The sequence below is a fragment of the Amphiura filiformis genome, chromosome 11 (genome assembly GCF_039555335.1).
Source record: "Amphiura filiformis chromosome 11, Afil_fr2py, whole genome shotgun sequence".
Taxonomy (NCBI): Eukaryota; Metazoa; Echinodermata; class Ophiuroidea; order Amphilepidida; family Amphiuridae; genus Amphiura; species Amphiura filiformis.
The window spans coordinates 42,146,723-42,173,355 of record NC_092638.1 but is presented as its reverse complement, the minus strand read 5'-3'; the positions used below and the strand labels follow the sequence as shown (position 1 = coordinate 42,173,355).

The window sequence follows — 26,633 nt, the reverse complement described above, 5'->3', positions numbered from 1 at the left end:
CCATAATGCACTGGGAGTGGGATACCACACATAGACAAATAACATATGTAGCATGTTAACATTAAAAATTTTCCATCCTGTTAACAAATGTCATCTTCAATATCTGTTTTGTTTGAAGTTGTAATATGGGATAATTTGTGCGAGAAATGTTGCATCTATATCATGTTTCACAAAAGTAATAAAAACAGATATCATTGCAACTAGGAAACCTGGTTTTAACTGCAAATATTTCATTCACTTTCAATAAATGACCCAAACTGATGAGTTGCCCATTCCTTTGTGGAGGGACTGTCATAAGAAATGAAAGCAAGTTTCTTAGTTGTCATTGATATGTGTTGTAAGATATCTAATGGTATAACATCTTTACTGCATGAAGCATGTCTTCCCCAGCATGTCATATCTCAAGTGTATTACCCCTTTTGTTGTAATTGCTTGATATTTTGTGAGTGTATGTGGACAGTGACATTTTGTTGAATTTAGATCAAAGAAAAAAATTCAAAAGAAAATATCATTGAGTAAAAGGTTGAAAGCATGAGTATGACAGAGAGTACTCCCAGGTCCTATCTATGGCAAGTCAGTCCTAATATGGTCAAGGGGTGTATCTTTTATTTACTTCACTAGTATGTTACTTCCTTTTGTCATAGCTTGGGTCAAGTTTTTTTTTTGATCATGTGATAAAGAATGTAACTTGTAAAGACATTAAGAGGAAGATACTTTGTTTTGTTAAAGTATGTAAGTCAAATAGAAAGCTAAACTCAACCCTAGCATAAGGAAGTAAATGGTTAGTATTGTAATCAGAAGATAAACCCTTTTATGATATTGGGGCTAAGAGCTACCTGCTGAAGTATTGAGCCTCGGCATGTTACTAGATGGTTTGCTCAGGTGAAGAAGGAGCCACATGCAGTTTGGGACCAAGACTAAACCAAGATAACCTCACACAAATAATTAAGTCTGGTTTAATTTGGATCTGTGATCTAAGTTCACATTATGAGGCATGCCCTATGTGTACAGGGCAGTCATTTTCTTTTTCTCACATAACATGTATCTCTTACTAAAACTAGTAAAATTAACAATATCAGGTGATTGCACTATCTGATTAATTGCCCTAGTACAAGTATGTGTGATACAACTTTGATTAACATAGATATAGATGTTAATATGAAATAGTCTTGTACTATAAAGCAGCAGCTACAGTGCTTTCTCTTTAATATATATTTCTTTGTGTATCAGTTAATATCTGGGCTTAGTTTCACTATCACTTGTAATGCATCTAAGTACATAAACCTAAGTGTACAAATCCATTATGATTCTCTGTTGGAGCCTGATGTGAGTGCAAGAAAGTTGTATCTGCAGCAACAGGCTTATTGTACTCCCGATATTAGAATAATACAATGCTAATATTTTGGAATTAGTAAAAATAGTATCTTGTTATGCCAGATGAAACATGGCTCAATCCTCTTCCTTTTTTCTGCAAAGTGATTTTTGGATATGTTGTTTTGTAACTTAATTTTCATGAGTGATAAGACAATAGGATGATAGCTATCACACAAAAAGTAATGCAGATATTTAATGACTGCATGACCATTTACTGCCTACCAGGAGCAGCTAATTTGTGAATTAAATTATTGTTCTCAATAATTAACATCAGTAATTTAAGAAATCTCTATTAGAATATTTGTGGTGGTATTTTAATCTAATTCACACAAAGGTTTGGTCTGCAAATGGAACAATCCTGAGTTTGATCGCTTGCAATTAGTGTAAATACAGAAGTGACAGATAGTATATTTTGGCTGGACTCAGATTGCATTGGCCTTATTCCTAAGGATCCACAGTTTCATGTAATTCAATTTAAAATGACCTAAGTTTGCTTTTACAAATGCAACTTTCTATTACTCACATGATGATATGAAGTGTTTATACACATACAGTAAGTTTGTTGTAGTCACCATTCTGACCTGTGTAATAAAACATTCCTATATATTACAGAGTATACTAATTCACATGATAATAAAAAACATTTATGAGATGAGTTTGCCACAATGCTAATTTTCATATTGCGGTATTTTATGCATAATTGTTTTTAAATTAGAAAACAATGCGATTTTCTTAATTTGCTGTATTACTGCTTGTGTGCTTTATTAAAGCTTCAGAACATGGGAAGTAGATGGTTAAAAATTAGTGATTACTTTTAAAGATTGTGTGTTTCACAAACATTGAGGCGTGCTTTGTTTAATTTCATCTGAATTCAATTTCAGATCAAGCGTACACTAGTGGGAAAACTTATCTGCATTGCTGTAGAATTCATTATTTGTTTTAAAAAAAAACAATAGCTTTTCACTCCTATTCCAGAAAATGCAGCACAAATTTATTAGGATTGAAAAAATATTACTCTGTTTTGCCAAATGAAACATAGCCATATCTTAATCCTTTTTTAATAGTTTGGGGAGAAATAGGTCAAAAACAATTGCAGTCACAAAATTCAAAGACTTGGCACAAGTCTAAGCATTCAAAATTTGCTCATAAATGAAATATATTATGTTAATTTTGATAATTGGTTATAAAAGATATAAGAAAATGTGTTTTCCAAATATTATAATGCATATTAAAGAGGCATCATCCCCCCACTTGTCTAAAAAAGTTGAAATTTGTATACCACTGGAAACCTCTGACTAAATGATGTTGATGTACAAAACAATTCTTGCAGATTAATTTCTTTTATCAAAAATATGAAATTTCTTCTTCTTCTTCTTTGAAATACTCTTCAACGCTCCACAAGGAATCACACTAAGAGGGTGTGAGTGCGCCAATGATGTGCTATTTAGTCTCTGATATTGTTACTTGTGTCTAGCTTCCTGAAGAATTCAGATGAGCTTTTCTTGAATTGGGTTATTTCTTCGACTGAGTGGAGATCAGGTGGTAATGAATTCCAGTCAACAATGGTGTGTGGTACAAATGAGTTCTTAAAGCAGTTGGTTCTTGAGTGGTATGGAATGTAGGTATTGTGTTTGAGCGCCTTGTGAAGCGACTGGCGGGCGCAGGTAGTCTGACACTGGTAATGAAATTACAACACATTGTCTATAGAGCAATGTAATACAAATAATCATGCATAAATTGCAAATGCAAAATCTGACTTGATTGAATTTTTTGGAATAAGCTTTTTTTTTTGTTACAGTAGGCAAAGAACATCCTAAAAATGCATGCATCTCCCTTATTCCCAAAAATTGGCCAAATGATAAAATTTGACTTTTATTGCCAGTTAGAACTAACCAAATGATTAGGATTTAGCTGTTTCATTTAGCAAAACAGGATAATATTTTTTTAATTTTAAAAATTAGTGCTGTATTTTTCTGGAAAATGGAGTACGGTAGTACAGATCCAATTGAATGTTTTGATACTTGCTGTCTTCTCAGTAATCATGTCCACTTTAGTCTAGTGTGGTGTTTCTAAATGTTCTCTCCACCAATATTCTTTTCTTGTTTGATGATGTCACCAAACTTCTCAGTTTTTATTTTACAAACTCGCAATATCCTATTTTTAAATGTGTTTTTCATGATATCAAAATGCTTACCATTTAGTTTGTGAAAAGAATATTTTTTAAAGAAATTGAGGAATACAATTTTATTTTATGAAGAGTATATTTGAAGAAATAGAGGAATAAAAGGGAATTGTTCTGATGGACTAACCGCAATATTGTTTATTTAAATGCTGTCCATATGTGCTGCTCAGTGTCATGTTGTGTGCTAATTTTATATATGCATGTTTTTGTTTTTGTATTTGCAGAATGATTTTTGTACTAACTGTATTGTTTCATGCTGTATGCACTACAAGAAGTATGACTTCCAGGTTGTCTTTAGGAACCAATATGCTACCAAGAAAGAGATTTTGTTGTGGTTCTTTTATAGTTCTTTTTATAGATTATCCAATCGTATGGTCAATATCCTTGTGTACAATACTTTGTTCCTGCAAATGATTTTTCCCTCCAATGCAGTTTTTTCTGTACATTTTGCATGCTATAAATTTCTGTAATATGCACAATTTTCTTGCTTTTTTTGGTGACATCGGCCTTGTTTCAAACCTTCAATAATTGTACTTTTGAAATGTGTAGTTGCATGTTTTGTTATGCTCAAAATGCCATGTCTACACAATATCTGTCATCCATGCAATCACATACAATTTTAGTGTCATTCTGCAGGGGGATTTTTTCTGCACATTTGTCCACTTCCTTTTTCATGCTCTGAGCAAATACTCATAATAACAATGAGCAAATACATTCCTTATGTGTATACATGTATGTGAAGAAGCTCAAAATCTATAAACAAATCAAAAAATTACCTTAAAAAGGGAAAAAGAGAAATATAGACACAAAGTACAAAAGTTTCTTTCCAAGGCACAACCAAAGTCATAATTCTTAGTGCTGTCAGCTGTACATATCCAATGTGTTCTTTTTGTGTTTTCACCTACATCATGGCTCCAATCTCTTTCACAGCTTCTCCACAACCAACACTGAATCTTCTACTCCGCCTACTGGGAAAAAACGACGACCCTGCCCACCCCTGCTCTCAACCTCCACGCATCCCACCCCTCCTCCTCCTGGACAGGGTGGATCATTGACCACACTAGCCATAGCCAGTCTAGTTCCACCAATGCCTGTACAGTTCAACGGTAAACCATCTTCCGCCCTCCATCTGGCCCACCCCTCCTCGCCCAGCGCTCCTAAGCCACCCCTCTCCCCAAGCCGGTCCCAAGCGTGGTCAGAAGAAATCTGACGCGCCGCATGCACCATGAGGTATTAGAGCTTATTTTGTTTCATTTTTGTACTGCAAACAAGGAAAACTTGTGCCTGCCAAAATATTTTCAATTTTGTTTGTTTATTTGACTGAAGCAGAAACTAGAATTTTGTTATTCCATTAAATTAAGCTACATTTGCTGCTTACAAGAAAAATGATGATAACCTGCTTCCTTTAAGCATTTTACATTTGTGAGTGTAATAAAAATGCATATGTACCAGCAGGTCAGTTAATATGGACCAGATCCTTGTTCTCTCTCCCAATGTTCCTAGTGTATTGATTTTAAGTACATAAGTTTCTGTATAGACAGATGTGAGTGTTGTGAATATTTAAGGCACAAGTCTTCTTGCTGTTGTACTTTCATAAGTTTATGTATGTATGTATATATGTATCCATCATTCATATCATGAGTGTGTTTCATCATTTATAATGTCATACATTATAGTTCAAAGGTTATTTATTGTGCAATATTTTGAAGCTGTCCATACTGCATGGTAAGTGAGTCTTAGGGCTATGAGGAGGCAGTCACACACCACATGGAATCAATGTAACTGAGTTCTCTTGTCATCAATTCATGCTGTGTTAGTTTAGATCTGTAAATCACATTGTTGAATAAGACTTGAGACACATTGAGGTACAGTTACACTCATAGGTTTGTTAGTGACTTGAAGTAAGTAATAATAATATTGTTATGTTCTTGTATTGTCCATGTGCACTGTGTAGAATAGCATGGTAAATGGGGTAATGCTTAGCCCAGCTTTGGTGACTTTGTGTAAATGTAGCAACCTTGCATCCATTGTCCTTCCTTTCTGGCACATTCTCTTCTCTTGCCCAGCAGCATGTTGTCTGTGTTCCTTCATCCATTTCTTTTGGCATTTGGTGCATTAAAACACTAACCAAAACTACACAAACTCATTTATATATAAGTGCTTCAGCTTTCACATGGCAAAAGTGATGCTTATTACAATGACAAATTTTTCCCTGTACGGGAAATTCCAAAACAATTTTGACAAACACCCCAACCAAATTTACCCCAACAGTGATACATTACGGAGTTTGAGTGCCACGGAGAAGGAAATGGCTAAACGACTTGGATTCTTGAACGTCCCAGTTAACAAGTGGGTAACATCAATGTTAAGATTATAGCAGTGTTTGATATCCTAATCACTGATCATCATCATTATATATACATACACCTGTGCAATTCAAAGCATTTTTGTTAGCACTTGTGATCCTCTGTGGGAAATTTTTTTGTTTCTTTGTTTTGGATCTTTGAAATGAATTCATACTTTAAAATTGTAGTTGTCAAATTTCCATCTATTATAAGGGGATTAGACGAGGCATCTGATTTGTCACCTGATTAGAAAGGCATTCTAATGACAGGTATCATGTCTGTGACCTGAGGTATGTCTTGTTGTTCTGCTCCTTCCCAGATAGCTTTTGTATATCATTAATCAGGTGCCTGATGAAGCAGGTAATAACAGATGGAGTTCATTTGACTTTCAAACGGTGATTGGACTACTGAATCATTATTTGAAATGCCTGTAGGGATAACATATGTTTTGATTTTCTGTAATGCCCATTTCAATATATTATGAATACATTCATATACATATAAGATGGATTTAAGATACTTTGACATTATCATGACTTAAATAATTCCGTTTTTAAAAGTTGCAAATCTTTTAAAAACTAGATTGTCTTAGCATCAGGGGCTCTTGGGCAATCATGTGCATCTGGGTGCAGAAGCTTATCCCCTCAATTTCCACTTGAGTCCACTCAAGCCCACTCCAGAGTTTCTGGCCTACTTTCAAGCTTTCAAGCTATTGATTCAGATCATAGTTTAAGGTTGTTATTGTTGTTTAGCAACAAGCCCAATTTTTGACCACTCAGTTGTCACTTTAGTGGTATTCAACCAATCAGGTCTTCCGTTCTATTTTCCATTCCTTTGGTGTGGCCATATTTTCTTGTGATGCACTTGCATTTCTCCATTCGATCAGGCAGGACCAAAAAATCCCACCCTTCCTCCCATTGTTGGGAAGGGTATTTCAGTTAAGTCAAAAATGTCATAGATGCTTCAATAAAATTTTGTCAAATTACTCCCGCTCTACGCTTTAGATACGTTAGATAAATATGTTGTATAGTCATCTCAAATGAGGGCTAATGATGTATATGTATGATATATATGGAGGTTCTTCAAATCCTGAAGAATCTTGTCTGTAGATTGTCTCCACTTTCTACTGCGCTTTGTCCAATGGAGTCTGGTCAATACCTGAGCGAGATATTGAGTTCCACTTTCTACTGGCTTTTAATGGGAAATGAATGCTTTGTATGGAGTTTCTTCAAATCCTAGGAATCTCTTGAGGTAGATTGTCTCCACTTTCTACTGTCTCTTTGTATACAAGATGGAGTCTATCAAATCCTGACTGAGACTTGTTGGACCACTTTTAAACGCTCTTATCAAAATCATAATGCTTTGTAACAAGTTTCTTCAAATCCTGAGGAATCTCACATAGGTAGATTGTTCCACTTTCTCCATTTTGTAACTTGCCCATGGAGTCTGGTCAATTGACATGAGAGACTTGTCGGTAGATTGTCTCCACTTTCTACTGCGCTCTTAATGGGAAATGAATGCTTTGTATGGAGTTTCTTCAAATCCTGAGGAATCTCGTCTGTAGATTGTCTCCACGTTCTACTGCGCTTTGTATGGACTTGTATGGAGTCTGGTCAATACCTGACGAGACTTGTCGGTATATTGTCCCCACTTTCTACTGCGCTTTAATGGGAAATGAATGCTTTGTATGGAGTTTCTTCAAATCCTGAGGAATCTCTCGTAGGTAGATTGTCTCCACTTTCTACTAAACTTTGTATGGACTTGTATGGAGTCTGGTCAATACCTGACGAGACTTGTCGGTAGATTGTCTCCACTTTCTACTGCGCTCTTAATGGGAAATGAATGCTTTGTATGGAGTTTCTTCAAATCCTGAGGAATCTCTTGTAGGTAGATTGTCTCCACTTTCTACTGCGCTTTGTATGGACTTGTATGGAGTCTGGTCAATACCTGACAAGACTTGTTAGATTGTCTCCACTTTCTACTGCGCTTTGTATGGACTTGTATGGAGTCTGGTCAAATCCTGACGAGACTTATCGGTAGATTGTCTCCACTTTCTACTGCGCTCTTAATGGGAAATGAATGCTTTGTATGGAGTTTCTTCAAATCCTGAGGAATCTCTCGTAGGTAGATTGTCTCCACTTTCTACTGCGCTTTGTATGGACTTGTATGGAGTCTGGTCAATACCTGACAAGACTTGTTGGTAGATTGTCTCCACTTTCTACTGCGCCTTAATGGGAAATGAATGCTTTGTATGGAGTTTCTTCAAATCCTGAGGAATCTCTCGTAGGTAGATTGTCTCCACTTTCTACTGCGCTTTTTATGGGAAATGAATGCTTTGTATGCAGTTTCTTTAAATCCCAAGAACCTTGTCAGTAGATTGTCTCCACTTTCTACTTCGCTTTAAGTAGGGTAATTAATGTTTCAGAGTTTGGAGTATCTATAGTGACTTGTTGTATTTGTCAGCAGATTATTTTGCCTTATTGATATATTAATTATACTAAATGTTCATTATTTGGGCTGGCATTATTTCTTCTTTTGGTGATGCCTAATTATTTAATTAATTAAATTTAATTGCATTTAAAATGTGGTTTTCAATCCAATCCTCTCGGGTTGATCCAAAGATCTGTATTTGGCTTATCATAAATTATTTTGGTTAAATGTGATACAGAAGTCAACTTTTGTGTGTCCATTCTATATGGTTGGTTGGCTTATACACATTTTTCCAATAATACTTGAATTTAAATAATTTGTTGGAAGATAAATAATTTGAAAATGCTTGCTGTCGTTAAATATCTCAATTTATGTTGATGGCTTAATTTCTATGAAATTGTATCATTATTTATCTTAATCATATTTATATCTAAAATTGTTGAATGGATAATAAGCTCTTATTAAATGGTCCTCATGATCGTTGGGGCAATGCTGTGTCTAAATCTTTGGCTTTGTTGTGTTTTTCCTGATGTCTCAAGACAATTTGGTATTGTCATGAGAAATGTCATTCTTCTCTTAGTTCATGTAAGGAACTAAAACAAGAATATCTTATTCTTTCAAAGGGGACTTGACATCCATCATCAGTCCTGAACTATATCTGGTACCTTTTAATAGGTGATAAATCTGATAATTGATTTAGTAAGAGTCGATTGTACAAAAGTACAGTTCTTCTAGGGTGACATTGTAAGATCATTGGTGGTAACTTGAAACACTGACATTCACAAAGTGTTTTTCATTCTCACCACCAGTAAACCTTGTTAGCATTGTCACAGACCTCACCTATCACTCATAATTACAGTTGCTAATTGCACTGGATTAAAGTTAAAGATCTATGTCTTTGGGGTGAATAAATGGGTCCTGGGCAGGGTGGGAGACATCACATAAAGGCTATTTTTACCTATGCATGATGTGTGTATGTGCTGATAGGTCATGATTTTGTGCAGAACATACAATTAGCATGGATTGAAAAACTTTTTTTTGGCTGTGTGTTTTACACCCAGCATTCCCCCAAACCTATGTTTTGTTCACAGAGTACCAATTTTGAGCTTTGACTCATGATCGGAATGTTAAGGGTTCAACCCCAGAAGTGCCATTGTGTTGTGCACTTAAGCAATTCCCTTTACCTCTCTTGTCGCTCTTCACCCAGGTTTATAAATGGGTACCAACATATATTACTGACAAGGTAAAATAGACTTGTTGAGCATGAGGGAGTCTGGCCCACCTGTACCTTGCCTTATGTTATCAGCCAAACAAAAGATGTAAATTTCCCATGGCTGTCATGATACCCCAGATTAGAACAGTTCCTCATGGTCAGGAGCTAGTTACAGCCCAGAGATTAATATAATTTCTTGTAGCTTGCTGTTAGTATATGCATTTATGTGCTGTGCCATGTTGATCACAAACAGTGAATACCACAATTGAACATGGTATGAATTTATAAGGTGGTGATGGGTGATTAGAGTATTAAACACTGCTGCATACTTGATGCATAATTGTTAAGTGAATTGTTGTTCAGAAGTAGTACCAGTAGTAAAGTGTACTTGTAGCACAAATGATGACATAAGCAATCTCTGGAATTGGTAAGTACAAATTTAGAAAACTAATTATAATTTGTAATTCCACAGGTACAGCTTGATGTTGTTGATGTTTCTGCTCACTTTATTTAAAACCAATTTCAGCATTACATTATTCATCCTATTACTACTATACTTTATTTTACTTGTTCTTTGTTAATGCACAAGTTAATATAGTCCCAACTTAGTCCCAACTTGCACTCTTGTCATTCTCCAAAATATAACCAATGGTGCAATGCAAAGTACACTTTCCATCGGTTCTGTTTACTGTGTAAACCAGGTATTCTCAATACCATTTTTGTGAAGCAACAATAATTGACTGTACAGGTAAACCCACATGTACCACTATCCAGATAAAGCCAAATACATGACAGGATAGACCCCAGGGAGCTGCTTAAAGGCCTCTGGTAGGTAGCATCCAGGGGTGAAGGAAGAGGTCCCTTTCCATGCAGTTTCTTGAGGGAACCCAAAAAGTGAATGATATAAAATTTTGTCAATGACATTCAGGACCAGAGGAACAAATGGCGGGTGAGGACACTGCTATTTGCAGATTAAATGCTGTAAGTCATTTGATATCAAAAAATAAATATGTGGTATATTCAAAGTGTAGATTATGGAAAATTGGGCAGCTACAAATGATTATAAAATTGACCGATCATGGAAGATTGCACAACCTTATATCCACAAGACTAAACACAAATGAAGCCAAGCAGCAGCCCCTCCAGCATTGGTGCTTAACTCTTTAATTATTCTTTCCAAGTATTCTTGAATGAGTGGTTTTCAATAAAGTGAGCAAAATCATCATAAAATATAAGGTAACATCTTATGCAGGTAAAACCAAATATCTATAATGTGTCCAGATTATCACATGGTCAATCACATGATTAATCTCCTGTTTCATTGCATCTTTTTCTTGTCATTGACTTACTCAGTATTCACACATATCTAGCATACATTGAGCACATTTTGTGTCATGTTAATCATTCTATATAATTATGTATTGCACAGTATCGTTTAGTATTGTATGAGCTATGTGTATAATGTGATGAGTTTATATTAAATCAAGTTGGATTTGTGGTTTGTAATTAAAGACTTAGCACAAGGGCTTATGAGTTGATCAATAATACAGAGGAACATTGACAAATTATTTGATATAGTGATACTAGCTTACAAAAAACTGAAATATAGATAAGTTAAAACTGACAATAAATAGAATGTAGTCATTCATAGCACAAGCACAGCGCATCTGTACACAATTCCTAGCAGTAAACCCCTCAAATTCATACTTATGCTATATGTTACACATATATTTATTGTTTATACTTTGCAGTAATTACAGTGTTGTCAATATAGCAATTTGGTACTTTGGTAGCCCAAGTGAATGACTTTAAAATGATAAGTTTTGATAAAATGTTTTCTATCTTTTTGGTTGGTCTTTTACCTTTTGATCATTTTGGGCTACTTTGTGAGCCTGTCTTAAAACTTTATTAGCCTGTTGAATACATTTTGAGGGAATTATTTACAGCAACCCTGTTAAAAGATGATAAAAAAGTGAGGCATTGGTTGTTTATGTATTTTGTAAAGTTAAACAGCACAACTTTCAACCATTGCAACAAATGTGAAACAGTTGTTGCTGTACATTGTGCATAATGTTCCAATTATCAGTAGATTGGATACGGTATAGCGTAATTGTATAACATTGTCATATATTTTCTGTAATTGTAACATTAGGCTAGTGACCAATTACTTGGCATAATATATATTTAGTTATATTACATGTTATTTTCAAATATAAATGTGATATGACCAAGCAATGGAGTGATATGAATATGTAAGGTGGCTTAGGGTGAATTTTCAAGACTACCGTTAGCGGGCAGGCAAAAGCCCCATTTCTGGTTTGAGTATATCAGTTGCTTGTAGCTGAGAAGCCCTCTTAAAATATATACATAACCATGGTAACACAAACAAATCCAAGATGGCTGCCATATCTATTTTGTTGGGTTCTATTAGTTAAGGGCTCTTTTATATAAAGTTGTAAGCATGTACATCAATATTTTGTGTCAATCACATACCTAACTAGGATGTATATAAAGCAATCTGAACAATAACAACCATTTTTATGTAGGATTTATACACTAAAACTAAAATTATTCTTCAAAAACTTTTTTTTACATGGTAGACAGTCAAGAAACACCCTTGTCAAGTTTACTTCCGTAGAAGTAACCCTTATTCATAAAGGGTATCAATATTCAGGAGGCAATGAACCAATATAGCAGGCTTAGCAGATGACCTTTGATAAGAATGTTTTATGCATTGATTTTTGTCAATGCATGAAGAACATTCCTCATTGCATTGCACTAAGAAAATGGCTGATTTGAATTCATTGCAGCTATGTGTGAAGACTTTTCAGGACAATAATGCAGAATGCATAATGCCATTGAATAAGGATAATGACAAAATATAATTTTGATGACATTAAAATGATGATATCATTGCACTTACAGTTTTATAATAATTCATCAACAGACAGCCATATTGAATGAAAATACTGCATATTGATATTATCAAATGAGATACTCATTGCTTATCACATCACATATCATTCAAATGATTCTAAATGTGGAAGTCAAGTCACGTTTAGGGTTTGTAGGTTGGAGGAGTTTCATGTACAGAAAACAATGCAAGATATGTGCAAACATTTATTTTGTATAAAATTACACTTACTGTACAAATTTAGAGAATAGGTTATTATGAAACATAAAAACAATGTAGCCAACAGATAGGTTCACAATTTCTTTACTGTACAAGATATATAAAACTTGTATTTGTTTATTTATACTGCAGTGTGAAATGCTGCAAAAATTGACCTAACCATTATAATGACATAATTTTTTGTCGGTTTATATTCCAGATTAAAATCTGCATCATTACCAAGGAGGTCTACCAAATCACGCCATGCACCTGCACCACCAAAAATTCCTGGCCAGTCGCCACCTTCCAATCTGAAACGACGGAGTGCTGACTCTGGTATCAATAACTCCAACGACACATTAAATTCGATAGATTCTTCATCATCAGCAACAACATCATCAATGACCAACCCTCCTTTACCCCCTACACCACCAACCAGGGCTGACATTCCTACACCACCAACAAGGACTGATATCCCTACACCACCAACCAGGTCTGACGTTCCAACACCACCAGTTAGGGCTGACATTCCTACGCCACCAACCAGGTCTGATATCCCAGCACCACCAACCAGGGCTGACAAACCCCCTGTACCACATAAAAACAGCTTAGGCAGAGATGCTAAACTTCCAACAAGTCCGGTTAGTCCAGGGGCGCCAGACGTACAGCCACCACTATCATCGTTACCCCCCAAACCAAAACCACCAGCTGTGGTAAGACCGACAATGTCACCTCCACCTCCTCCACCAAAGCTGGATGCATCAAATCACCAAGAATCATTTGATACACCAATGTGAAACTGTCAGTCTGTTACAAAGGTGGTTTTAAATACGGCTGTGAGACTTAAACATTTATATTATTATTTTGCTGGTTGAACAGCATTTGTGGTTATTATTGTTATACAATGTTTTGTCTATAAGGCAAATGTTCCTTGGTGATTACAGGATGACTTATCTACAAGGCAGATATCCTTGTATTGTTAGTGTTCTGTGAAGTTTTTCAGCCATGTTAGGGGCTGATTCCACAAAGACATCTTGAAGTGTCCAACCTATTATACCCAATCAGGGACTTGGAGTATGGTTTGGTCCTTGAGATGTTGTTGTTTAACATATATATACTTAATAGCATTTGATGGTTATTGGTGTGTGTGTGTGTGATTCAGAGTAGTCTCATCCTTCCCTCCAAATGTATCACATTAATCATCAGAATAGCTAGCCAATGTGATTATTAATTTTACATATTTTTATATCAACATTCCTTCACTTGTAATTATTTCTGGCCTAGAATTTGCCATGGTGTATAGGGCATTAATTTCAAGTTAGGTGCATGATTTGAGATTACTGTTTGGAAATCAGGCTATGACAGAATAACTTTTGCATAAGGCTCATGCAATAAATTATAGTATCAATATTTCTGGTCAGTAGCCTCAAATTTAGCATGTTATGTTAGACAGGCATGCAAAGGTATCAAAGGTGACAAGCTCTATTACCATCTGTGCATGACTCATTTTTATTGTTTTCTTTATGAAATAGAATCATGTGGTGATATTCACAGCTTGTCATAGTATGTTTAAAGTATGAATCATGCATATTAAGGCTAATTATATTTCAGGATGTATTTTTAAACAATATATACAGCATATTTCATATCGTCAAACAAAGACTTTCATCATGCAACATCGGAAACATTTGTTAACTTATTTTAATTTCTAAAACAGGCTTCCTATGACATTTCAACGCTGCACACATTAACATCATGTAGAAAAGGTGCTAGCTCAACCAAACAAGTCTTGATCAGATTGGTTGGGGCCAACATGCATGCATGCATGCATCTTGTCATGTATTGTTTCATGCATTGACTACAAGTTGTTACAATGGAAGTGGATACTGATTTACATTCCTACTAAAAGATGTATCATTTATGGTAGTGCTAGGATGTCGAGTTGCAGGGAGGATGACAGTTACTGTACACGTAACACATGTTATATTTTGTCTTTTATTTGTGTGTTCTGTTATTGATCTCATCTTTAAATTCAGATCAAATAAGGGATCTTCAGTTTGGATTTAGTATGCAAATATTGAATGTTTATGAGTGCAATGGTAAGATATTTTCATGAGGTGAAATATAAACTGTTCTATTCAATGGGGCTTTGCCAAGTTTCAATGGAACAGTTTATATTTCACCAAAGGAAAATATTCTTTCCATCGAACAAATAAAAACATTCAGTATTTGTTTTATATAACTCGTGTATTAAGTTCTTCCACTAATTTTTCTAAATCACCAGGAAAACAAAATCAATTTATTTTAGAAGCATCGCCCACACCTATAATTAGGGAGTCAAGGTGGTTTCTGCACACGCTATGGAGTTTGTTAGCGTAGCCATGGTAGCTGCATGAGAACCCAATGGAAATTTGAGTATTGATCTAGTGCAGAGTGCAATAGTATTTTTGCAGTTGATGCTAAATATAGCAAAAATAAACAAGAGTAATTTTTCCAATCAAATGACAAGAATCTTTGTATGAGTTATAAAACATTTTGTCTTTATGCAGGTGGTAAATTGTTCAGTTTAGGACTCATACTTTTACATATACATGAGAGTATATGGTGCATCTTCCATTCACAGATGAGTGTGTCATGTTACAACAAAAGTAACCATCATTTCCAGTATAGCTATCTGCAAATACCAGGCAGACAGAACAGGGGATGGTCAGTACATGATACTGTTGATATTTGCATTAAGTATTGATATTGTGTGATTCTGTGTGGATATTAGCCAGCCCACCAGAAGGCAGGAGGTTGGGTATTTAACACTACTGGCCTACTACTAAGATGGAGTAGCAAGTTCTGAAGACTGGTGACACTCAGCTGACCATCCTGTTGGTGCAAGCATCTCAAGTATTATCCACCCATAACTTCTGTGCAATTGAACTTGATTTGAAACTATCAGTCCAGCAGGTAACAGTCAGCTAAAAAATCAAATCCAGAGTGAACTATTAAATGTATCTTGCTAATAACAAACTGGTCATCAACTCCTTGTGTATAATATCGATGGTGGGATTCAAGTAGATTTATTACAAGGAAAGGAGCAGTATGTTGCAGCCATGGTAGGCACTTTTTTGTAAAGCTTCATAAATGAAGGCATTGAAATAATTGTAATCAGAAATGTCTGACACTTGCTACACCTGGATGAGATAATGTAAGAAAATATTTTGTGAGAGTGCAGGTAATGATGCTATAATGAGGGACGACACTATTCTCTACCGGGTGATCATTTCTGGCTACACTTCATTTTGTCTTAACCAATGTTTTAAACATCTCAGAAATAGAGTTTATTCCTGTTATTTTTGTTATGCAGTCATATAAAGTATTTTGTTTGTGGTTCTGTCTTTGAGCTTATAATAGCCTAGTATAAAATGTTACAATTCATGTTAGGACCAATCCTGTCAAATTGGACAGCAAAACCAATTTTGAGAGAGGTTTTAATCTTCATTATGCACTATTTATTCAGCTGTTGTCGGTGGTATTATACTTGCTTTGTGTATGTCTCTTTTACTGTATGATATCAACAATGTTTATGTTGAGGATCATCCTTGGATATTTAATACAAGATGTTGATTTTTCTTCCATGATTCCAACATCATATACAGTCCAACCTCTTATCCGGCCATGATGGGACCAAACATTGGCTGAATAAGTGAAATATCCAGATATGCAAAATTGTGCATAATTCTGCATTGAATGTCCAAAGTGTTTAAATTGGTACCACAAGAGGTTACTTGATATATGGTAGTAGCACCGACATATGGCATGCCCTTCTAAATGCTCCAGAGCATGAAATTAAGGTGTTGTGGCATTAAACACCACAAGTTTTGCTGTGAATATCACACAGCCATATAGTGGAGAGATGCAGACAAAAGAGGTCCGGATAAGGGAGGTTGCGCTGCATAGAATTCCTGTGGTGGATTTTGGAAGTTAATATCTTGTGTGTTTACAATGTATGCTGGCTGATGGTATTTTTGAGGTTGAATCTTGGAAATATAAAATTGTGTGATAATCTGGGCTTAGATAATAATCTGTCAAATTTTGTAGCAGGATGGGGTATGCTATACAAATACATAACAGGTTGATGGGTCATTTAGTTAGGTTTTAATGGAGGTAATTAACATGTTGACATATGTGTGCTTCAAATAATATTTTGTATACTAATAGAAGCTCACAACATGATTCATTAACAGTAAGAAGGTTGAATTGCCCTCTTGCCCTCACCTGACACAGTGGAACCAGTTATAAATGATGTACCATATATAATCCTAGATAACAGTAAATAAGACCATGGTTGTGATCAGTGTTTGTAACAGGATAGAATAGAATGATGCCTTTAATCTGGAGGCTTTAGTTGTAGTAACAATGCTGGGTATTTATAACAGATTCATTGTAGTAAACTACATCTTGCAAGCAATAATGTTTTCTACAAAGCTGAAATTTTTGTACTAAATCATGAATGACTGCCAGCTATAGTCTCCACAGCAGCCAGTTTGGTTCTGCTCCCTCCACACAAACAGTCTGCCAATGATAACGAATGAGTTCCTTTCGATTGGCTAGCTCTTTCCCCATGACATTATCCAGCATGTGCTGCTCACGTATCTGATTATTCAGCCAGGAGTTCAACCCACTGGCAATCAAGTTCCCAGATGCATCGCTTCTGATCAGGTTCTCATAGACTTTGCATTGTCGCCCTCTTAGCTAATCAGAAACGGCATGTATTGGCAGACTGTTTGTGTGGAGGGAGTGTAACCAAACTGTCTGCATAGGAGCCTATGCTAGCTACTGGTGTGTTTGCCACAATTTCAGCCCAAAGGTGCTACTACCATCACCTTATGGCAGGGCAGGAGGGGCTCGAGTAGCCCAATTTGAGCTCAAAGGTGACCACAATTACCAAATGTGGTGTATAATGACTTGATTGAAAACACTTCCTAAATGTGTGGTTGATCAATCAAAGTGGCTATAAATTGTGGTAAGCATACATAAAATAAGCTTGTCAAAACTTCATTAAGGGATTAGACATCTTTATTCCACAAGTTATATAAGATATACTAGACTTGTCCTGAGTATGCTTACATGCAAAGTAAACCACAGGGCAATTTAGCACTTTCAAAATCAAAATCTGTGAAAGCAAGGAAAATATATTGAGATGATAAAAATGCAGGTTCCTGAAGTATAACACTGTTATTAGAAATACAAACTTATAAATGTAATAATGTGGCAATAACTGATAGTAGAAATTGACAGAATTTTAGTGCAGTATGGCTGTTGCTGGAAAACAGTCAGTAGTTTTAAAACTAGATGCATTTTCTTCTAGCAACCATGGTAAAGAATGACATCATTGTATGCAGCATTTGAATGAATATATTATGATAAAAACACTATAGAAGCAGCTCACCATTATTTTCTTGCAGTATTGTACACTAAACTGGGGTCATCAAGATATTCCAGCAGATTTTTTGTTATGAGCAGGGTTTATTTCAAAGGCCCATCTCTCTGCTGATACAAACATTTTTGTCAGTTTTCACAACAAAGACTGTTGGAATATCATTTGGCATCCTGGAAAAATGTGTGTATGTATATGCCAAATGGTTGTTCTCCTGTGTATAGTAAGATGACAAACAGATTTTGTAATATATTAAGGGTTGATTAATATTGCACCCTGTGTATTAATGAAGTACTCTGTATATATTTCCATATCTGATAATAAGAACTATAGATAACTATTCATCCATTGTTATTAGAATTTTATTTGGTAACTGGTGATAATGATGCTGTTGACATATAATGAGCAATGTTTACCATGACATTTCTTAAATGTTTGATAAAATTTGGTTATCGCATGAGGTCATCTTAACCCCATAGGTACTACCTACCGGCTGAAGTATTGGCCTCTAAAAACAAAAAAAGGCTTGGATACAAAGTGGCATATATTATATATATTGAGCCAATCAGAGATATGATAAGAAGGGCTCAAGGGAATCAAGTTCAAAATTGCTAAAAGATCCAAAAGCTCTATATTAATTGGTTATTCAGATGATTATGTCATGTAAGTCATGGGCTATTTTAAAAAGGTGGTAGTGGTCATGGGGTTAACAAGACCAGCTACTGTCTTGGGCATACCATGTTTTATGGCTATATCACTAACAACTACAATGGGCAGGTCACATGTTAATGGTTACACCACTGACATCTACTCTAGGCAGACCATGTCTTATGGCTATGCCATTGAGAGCTATAATGGGCAGACCATAATATACTGCGTCAATTAAGTATCCTTACAATTGGAAAAATAATCACAATTTCCAAACTGAACAATATTGGGGTAAATTAAAAAAAAAAAAAATATATGCACTATCTAATCCTGCACATTATGACACCACATTGAATCCGATGTGACTTCAAGAAGCAAAGCTACAAGCATTTGATCAGATGAAAGTCCAGTTTTAAAAGTGACAAACTGGCCTATTCAGAACTCCACAGACTAGACAACTGGTTTGAGAGTGTTGAATGGCTAATTTATGCGTTTGGCTTTAATTTAAAACAAAAGCAACAAAAGAAAACTGAAACAAAAGAACTGACAAACGGACAGTTATGAAAAGTACAGAAAAGGAAAAACTGAAATAAAAACTGTTCAATACAGGTGAAAATAATAAGGGTTTACAAGTTTAAATAACATTTCCATACCGTTTTCCTTCATAAATTGGAAGAAAATGAGTAGGCCTACTTGCAGAAAGCAGCTCGGCTCATGAGGTCAACGGCCGGGAGTCAACGCGTGATATGCGTTATCTTTTGCGCTCCGCGTGAAATGGGCACGGTGACACACGCGTGTACGCAACACTAGCAAATCGTTGATCACGTTAATTGAGTTCTAACGCTGCGTGACGCAGCTTGTTTATGCCCTGCGTACTGGTCATAAACGGTATTTATGACCAGATCTAATGAGAAACGTCGTTATATCGTGAGTATGTATGAATGTGGTGTCACAATGTGCAAGATTAAAAAAACAAATTTACCCCAATATTGTTCAGTTTTGAAGTTGTGATTATTTTTCCAAATGTAAGGATACTTTATTGGCGCAGTTTATATGGCTACACCACAGACAACTACAATGTGCAGGCCATGTTTTATGGCTACGTCCACTGACAGCTAATATGGGCTGGCCATGTCTTATGGCTATGCCATTGACAGCTAATAATAGGCAGACCATAATATATGGCTACACCACAGACAACTACAATGTGCAAGCCATGTTTTATGGCTACGTCACTGACAGCTAATATGGACAGGCATGTCTTATGGCTATGCCATTGATGGCTATAATAGGCAGACCATAATATATGGCTACACCACAGACAGCTACAATGTGCAGGCCATGTTTTATTGCTACGTCACTGACAGCTAATATGGGCAGGCCATGTCTTATGGCTATGCCATTGACAGCTATAATAGGCAGACCATAATATATGGCTACACCACAGACAGCTACAATGTGCAGGCCATGTTTTATGGCTATGTCACTGACAGCTAATATGGGCAGGCCATGTCTTATGAATCATGAAAGTGCTATGGAATGACATGGCATAAACATAAAATGATGAGGAGTGCATACTACAGCACACCTAATAAGGCCAAAAAAAAAAAATTGTTGTGTTGCCCTCCCAAGCCTAAAATCTGGTAGTGCAGCCGGCAGGATTTTTTTTTTTTTTTTTTTACCAACTCAACCATTTGATACCTACTATTTCACAGTAACATGAGTGAAGAGAGGCATATGCATAATATTGGCTGTATTTTCTACCCAATATTGAATATTTTATTGAAGTAAATATTAATATTAAGACCCTTCACAATTAATTCTTAGTTTACTATTTAAATATTTTAAAAAAGGCATAAGGTAACTTAATTATTAGTTATTTATTACTTATTATTTTCTTCATTTTGAAACAAGTGGTCACAGCCCAATATCAACATCCTGCATGGTACATTTTGGCACTGCAGATCATATTGCAATTATGGTTGATTTTATACATTGATAATAATATGTGTTTATTTGTTTGTTTAGGATTCATGATCAAAGTAAGAAAGTAGCAAATTAATGTAACAAAATGTCATTTAACAGAGAAAATGACAGATAAAAATCAAATAATTAAATATTTTGCATTCTCAATTTTTGATGCGGGTGGGAAATAGGAAACTCAAAATCAATTGTGAAGGGCCTAACATCCATGTTGTTGGGATTCAATGAGTAAGTCCTACTATCCAATTAAAATGCTGGCTTGGGGCACAATCTTTTTAGTGAACATCAGGGATCCGGGAATAGGCTTGGGGTACATGTATGATTTAAAAAAATCATTTGTTACACAAATTTTTTTTAAAAACGGGCCCAGATTTTCGCGATTTTGACCCGGCCGCGGAGGGCAACACAACATTTTTTTTTTTGGCCTAAGTAGAGATGGATGTGATTCAATTGCACACCTGGAGTACGTGTATCATGCCTGGAAGGACAAGGCCTTTAGGGTGAAACTAGCCAAGTAGTGTTTCCTTAATTCTTAACCAACGAAAAATAAAGCAGTGCCACATCAATTAACTTCTACATTTTTATTTTTATTCATTATTAAAATATTGGTTTCTAAGGAGATGCCTTAAATAGACTTTATTTAAAAAGAATCAATCCCTACAAAACTTATTTAAGATAGTATATATCATATTTTATATTTTTCATGTGTGTGTTGTAATGTAATGTAGACACTGTCTTTTGAAAGAGAAAGTGTGTTTCTGTGGCATTATATTGACCAAACTTCTCCTTGAAAGCTATAGCTATCCTCACCAGTCCAGGAGAGCTTTCATAAACAACTGGCAGAGCAAGTTACCACTATCCTAATTGACTTGTAACTTTGCTGAATGATTTGCTATTTCTTTTTTTAATGTGCTATTAACAGGTCTCCAAATAACAACTCCTAGTGAATGTCTTTCAAAGGACAGTGTCTATCAAAGTAAAGGGTGGCAGATATTGCTACAAATTATCCTACTATGTCTCAATTTTATAGAAATGTCACAAATATTTGGCCAAGAATTTTCTATACAAGTAATATTCAACTTAGAAGTTGTGAACATTCCACAATGTGTTTTTGCCAGTTTGTCATCTCTAAGTACCCTGTCTGACAGGTGATTTTATGAATTAGTGTAAAGTTTGTGTATCAAGAACTGAACCAGGCACTCATCTCATCACACTACACAGTCATCCTCTTTTATGGATATGCATATGGTGGTCACAGAGACAACAAATGACAAAATCATTTAAATCTAAATCCATATGTGCTGATCTGGATGTATTTTGATATGGTCAATGTAGATTTAGAGCACTGTGTGAAAATCAAACAGTTCACACCAAGGACTCTGTACATGATGAAATCTGATTTCCCTGGATTGATCCAGGTTAAAGTAGGTCAATCTGGGTCTGTTCAGAGCTACATCTATGTAAATTTAGTTTATGTATCATTGGAGAAATGTCAAGCCGCGTAGTGGTGAATTGTGTAGTGTAACATTTTGTGTGCCTTTTTTAGTTGAAAGTGAGCCTTGTGAAATCATTCTACTTAGTATCTTCATTATTTACTTATGATAAATGATAATTTGGAACATTAATTGTGCCTAGATTGTTATCATGTGCATATCTTTTTCTTAGACACCATGAATAAAATCTATTCAGAGTGGCCAATACAATCTTAACATGCATGAGTTTAATTTGCTGTGTCCAAATTAAACATTAATGCATTGGGGTTGCTGCAAATGCCACTATGTACACAAATATAAAAAATAACTTCATTATAGCATGTCCTGTTTACTACCAGCTGATCTGAATATTTAGCCAAAAAAGTTTGTACAATCAATAAAATAGGCAAGTATGATTTCACTAGAGACCGAAACCTATATTTATGAGATTTATATTGCAGATATTTCCAACCAAATCAGCAATGGGCTGGCTGAGGGAGGGCATGAGAGCTAGGTTGCAGGACTTTGGTTCAAGATGTGCATGGTCATTAGAGCACTCACCATGTAATAAAACAGACAAAAATCAAAGAGGTTGTGTTAACTGGATACTTTATGTGGTTAGCTACATATACAGGGTTCCTTAGAAGTAAGTCCCCTAAGACATTTGGCTATAATCCAAAAACCAATTGATGATTTATCTTGTGTTAAATGTTTGAAGACAGACTTATTAGTTAAGCATCAAGTTGGTGGGTTGCTACCTTTTATCATCTTCACTGAGAAATACAGTCATTTATGAAATTTTGCATTTTTCTACATATGCTTTTGATGCTTTTTTATGCATTGATTTGTTGATAACTTTTTCTGGACAATCTGGACAATGGCAGCCAAAGAGATATTTTTAAAAATTAGTTACTATAATTATTACCTTATAGGCTATCATATACTGAAAACACCAAAGGTCTAGCATACTTGGTTCTAAAGTAATGATGTTTTATGAGCGTCCTATTTTCTTATGTATTTGTTGTATGTTATCTCAATTTCAAATATGACGCCTTCGGCCTCCATGGACCAGATTGTGTCACAATTGAAATAATTTAATCAAAAAGAAACATTAATAACTTCAGTTATGATGTTCCTTATTTAGGTGTCACACATTCAAAGACATGTTTTATGGTTCAGTGAATATATTAAAATGAATACTTCAGTTTTTAAAATGTCTTTTAATAATGATTCATAACCTCATTAATATACACAGTGTGTTTAATCCAATCACAGATAATAACTTTAAAATACATGGACGCAAATGCAAGTTATTGAAGAAGTATAATGGCCGCGTCTCGTGACATAGCTAAAAGTACGCTTTACGTGGCATGTTATGCATTCGAACAATTTCCGCGGGTGCTGGCCTGCATATTTGGACATCGCATGATTGCGCGCTAGTGTGATTGGTTACTTGCAATATTTCCCTAATGGACTAAATGATTTTTTACAGGGAAAACAAAAGATACGGTTAAAACTATATTTTGTTTTCAAATTTAAAAGAAGAAAGTCGACGTAAATTGAATTTAAAAAGTGGAAAGTGATGGTTATGATCTAAAAATACCTCGAATATACACCCCTTGGGATATTCCTGGAATCCAAAGCACAATGTTTAGATATTTCATAATACCCTCAAAACCACTGATGTGCAGTCATTAACCTCTAAATAGGCCCTCTTTCATGTGAGATGGTTTCAAAGCATCTCTTGTGCATACTGTTGTTGGCCAAGCTCGTTCCACCCATGCTGCAGGATGTGTTGAAAAGTCCTGTAACCTGGTGTTGTCCCCATACTTGTCCGCTTGTAACAAGCCAAGTCCTAATAACAGCTATCCATAAAATGCTTGTCTTCAATGTTTGAACCATAAAGGTTTTGAACCATTCAAGAAATGGGCCAATAAAATAAAGTTATTGGGTTCTATGAAAAGAGACTGAACAAAAATTAATCATTGAAGTTACGTTTCTTCTTCTAATAAATTAAATTTATGCATGCTAATGCATACAAAAAGCCAATGTAGAAAAGTGCAACTTCTGATTATGTATGAAAAATTGTGTTTATAGCAAGTTATACTTACTGTGTGTTATTAGTTAATAGGTGAAGCTGGAGATATGATACATGAAGTTAATGTGCACAAAGCATCATGGCTGCATGACATGAGCTAATAATTTCCCCTTACCATACCGATGCTGAACCTAATATCTAATATATATATATATATATATATATATATATAGGAAGCAAAGAATAATAATAATAATAATGTAAGTAAAAAGAATATTGATTGATGTAATAAAATCAATATACTTTTCATTACATTATTATTAACGCTTCTTTAGCTTCCTTCATCAAATGTCGACATGATTAATTTTCTATATATATATATATCTAATGTCATTCTAACAAATTATGTTTAGAACATTCTAATTGTTTGCATTAAAGGAAAAAACATTGCAAAATCTGGATAACTGTTTTGATAATTCATTCATATAATATATGGATCGAATTTAAGTATAGGGGCATAATAGGTGTATTAATGGGGTAAATACACTCTCACTGACTACCCTGTAAGTATGTGCTTACTGACTAGATACAAAAATATATCTGGTTGTGGGTGTTCTTTGATATTTCCCTTATGATATATGTTGTTCATTTTACTCTGCACCCTTATCAGCATGTTACATATTGTCGATTGCATTACATAGTGATGGATGTCAAACCCAGGCTGCATTGCATAATGGCCAGATTTTGATCGCAAATTTATCAAAAAATGGGCATCGGGAAAAGGTTGATTAGGTAAATTGTATTGGGTATAGATTATAAACGTGCCATTAATGTTCAGCAATTCATGTGTCTATTGGAAGTAGACCATTGAAAGATATTTTCAAAATGTTAAAATGTAATAAAATCATACTTCTCACATATGTAATAGATTGCCAAAGTTATCCGTCACTATGTCTTGCATGAATTAATTTGAGAGCTCAACATCCATCACTATGGATTTTACCGTGAAGTGTAGATCCGTCACTATGTAATGCACCACGATTGACGATATGTATGTGCAAATGATATTACATACTATGCATGTTGAGACTGTAAGTGTCCTTTTATGACATGATTACTTGTGTGTAGTCAAACTCTGTGTATATTCATTCGTTCACCCCATAGGTGCTTTCATTCATTAATTTTTTCAGTCATTACTCATTTAATCATATTGTGTTAGTTAAACCAAGTTATAGCTTGTCAAATTATGATAAATCTGTCAAAGCATGACCATTGATTGCACCTTATTGCCTTTTTACCACAATTGGGTGGTTGAACTGTTGTGTCATAGCCCAACAATTAAGTGCAAAAAAAATGATATAACATATTACATTATAACAACTGAGAGCAAATCACAGAATTCTAATATACACAAGAACTGGTTGTCCGTATACTGATGCGTGGCTGCAAATGTAACCCGTCCGGCTGAAAAATAAATCAAAAAATCACGACAAAAATTTTTTCACATCACGTGCATTGAAGTTCACTTTTCAATGTGCAGACTGTAGTTAGTTAAGATAATATATAACATTAGGCTAATGAAATGAAATGATTAGTTTCCCGTCACATTTTTTTCAGTGAAATATGAGGTCATGATTTCATTATTCATTATTTTGGAAATTTTCATTATTGTCAAAACTTTCATTAACATGGCTATTACCTATATTGTTGATGAAAGACCATCTCAAAACAGGTATTAAGGTTACACAAAGAACGTATAAAAAACGTATAAAAGATGTATAAAGTTGTTCTCTAAAACAGAGTTTTCTCAGTAATCAAATATCGCAGCAAGTGAAATGTTGGTGCATTGGATGTAGCTTAACATTTTTCTTGTGTGTTTATACAAATTTTTAGAATAAATGACTGGGCTAGGCCAAACCTTCCATTTGACTTCTTGACCTTGCTGTGACCTTCGACCTAGCTATAATGGTCAAAGATGGGATTTCACAAAAAAATGCTACTCCTTCCACAAAGTTGATGTGATGAGAACAAGGTTATATCATGTGACTCGACTCTTAGTCGGTGTCTATAGGGTGTGCTCAGATAAGGGTCAAAGGTCATTAAGGGTCATTTCCGTCAAAGTCTAAAAAATATTCAAAAATCACTGTCTTTTACAAATTACATAGCAGAGAGTCGCTGATTAGCACACATGCATCGCTACTAGCCAGGGTCTTTAGGATGCCTACAGTTTTGGGGTCAAAGGTCATTAAGGGGTTACTTCCGGTCAAAAACCAAAATTATAAAAAATGTTCAAAAAAATTTTGTCTCAAAATGTAGACAGACCAGAGTAATATAACCATCATACATGAATCAATGTTACCTGATGTATGCATGTATTTTTATTTTGGGGTCAAAGGTCATTAAAGGTC

At 35.1% G+C, this 26,633-nt stretch overlaps 1 protein-coding gene across 1 annotated transcript in view; it reads left to right on the top strand.

Annotated features, from left to right (window-relative positions):
* The window catches only part of LOC140164860 (rho GTPase-activating protein 17-like), a 113,068-nt gene extending 90,293 nt beyond the window's left edge, over nucleotides 1-22,775 (top strand). The window contains 2 exon segments of the mRNA XM_072188238.1: nucleotides 5,828-5,905; nucleotides 12,877-22,775. Coding sequence (XP_072044339.1) covers nucleotides 5,828-5,905; nucleotides 12,877-13,453 — 655 coding nt within the window. The 3' untranslated portion in view covers nucleotides 13,454-22,775.
* The last annotated feature ends 3,858 nt before the right edge of the window (nucleotides 22,776-26,633 follow it).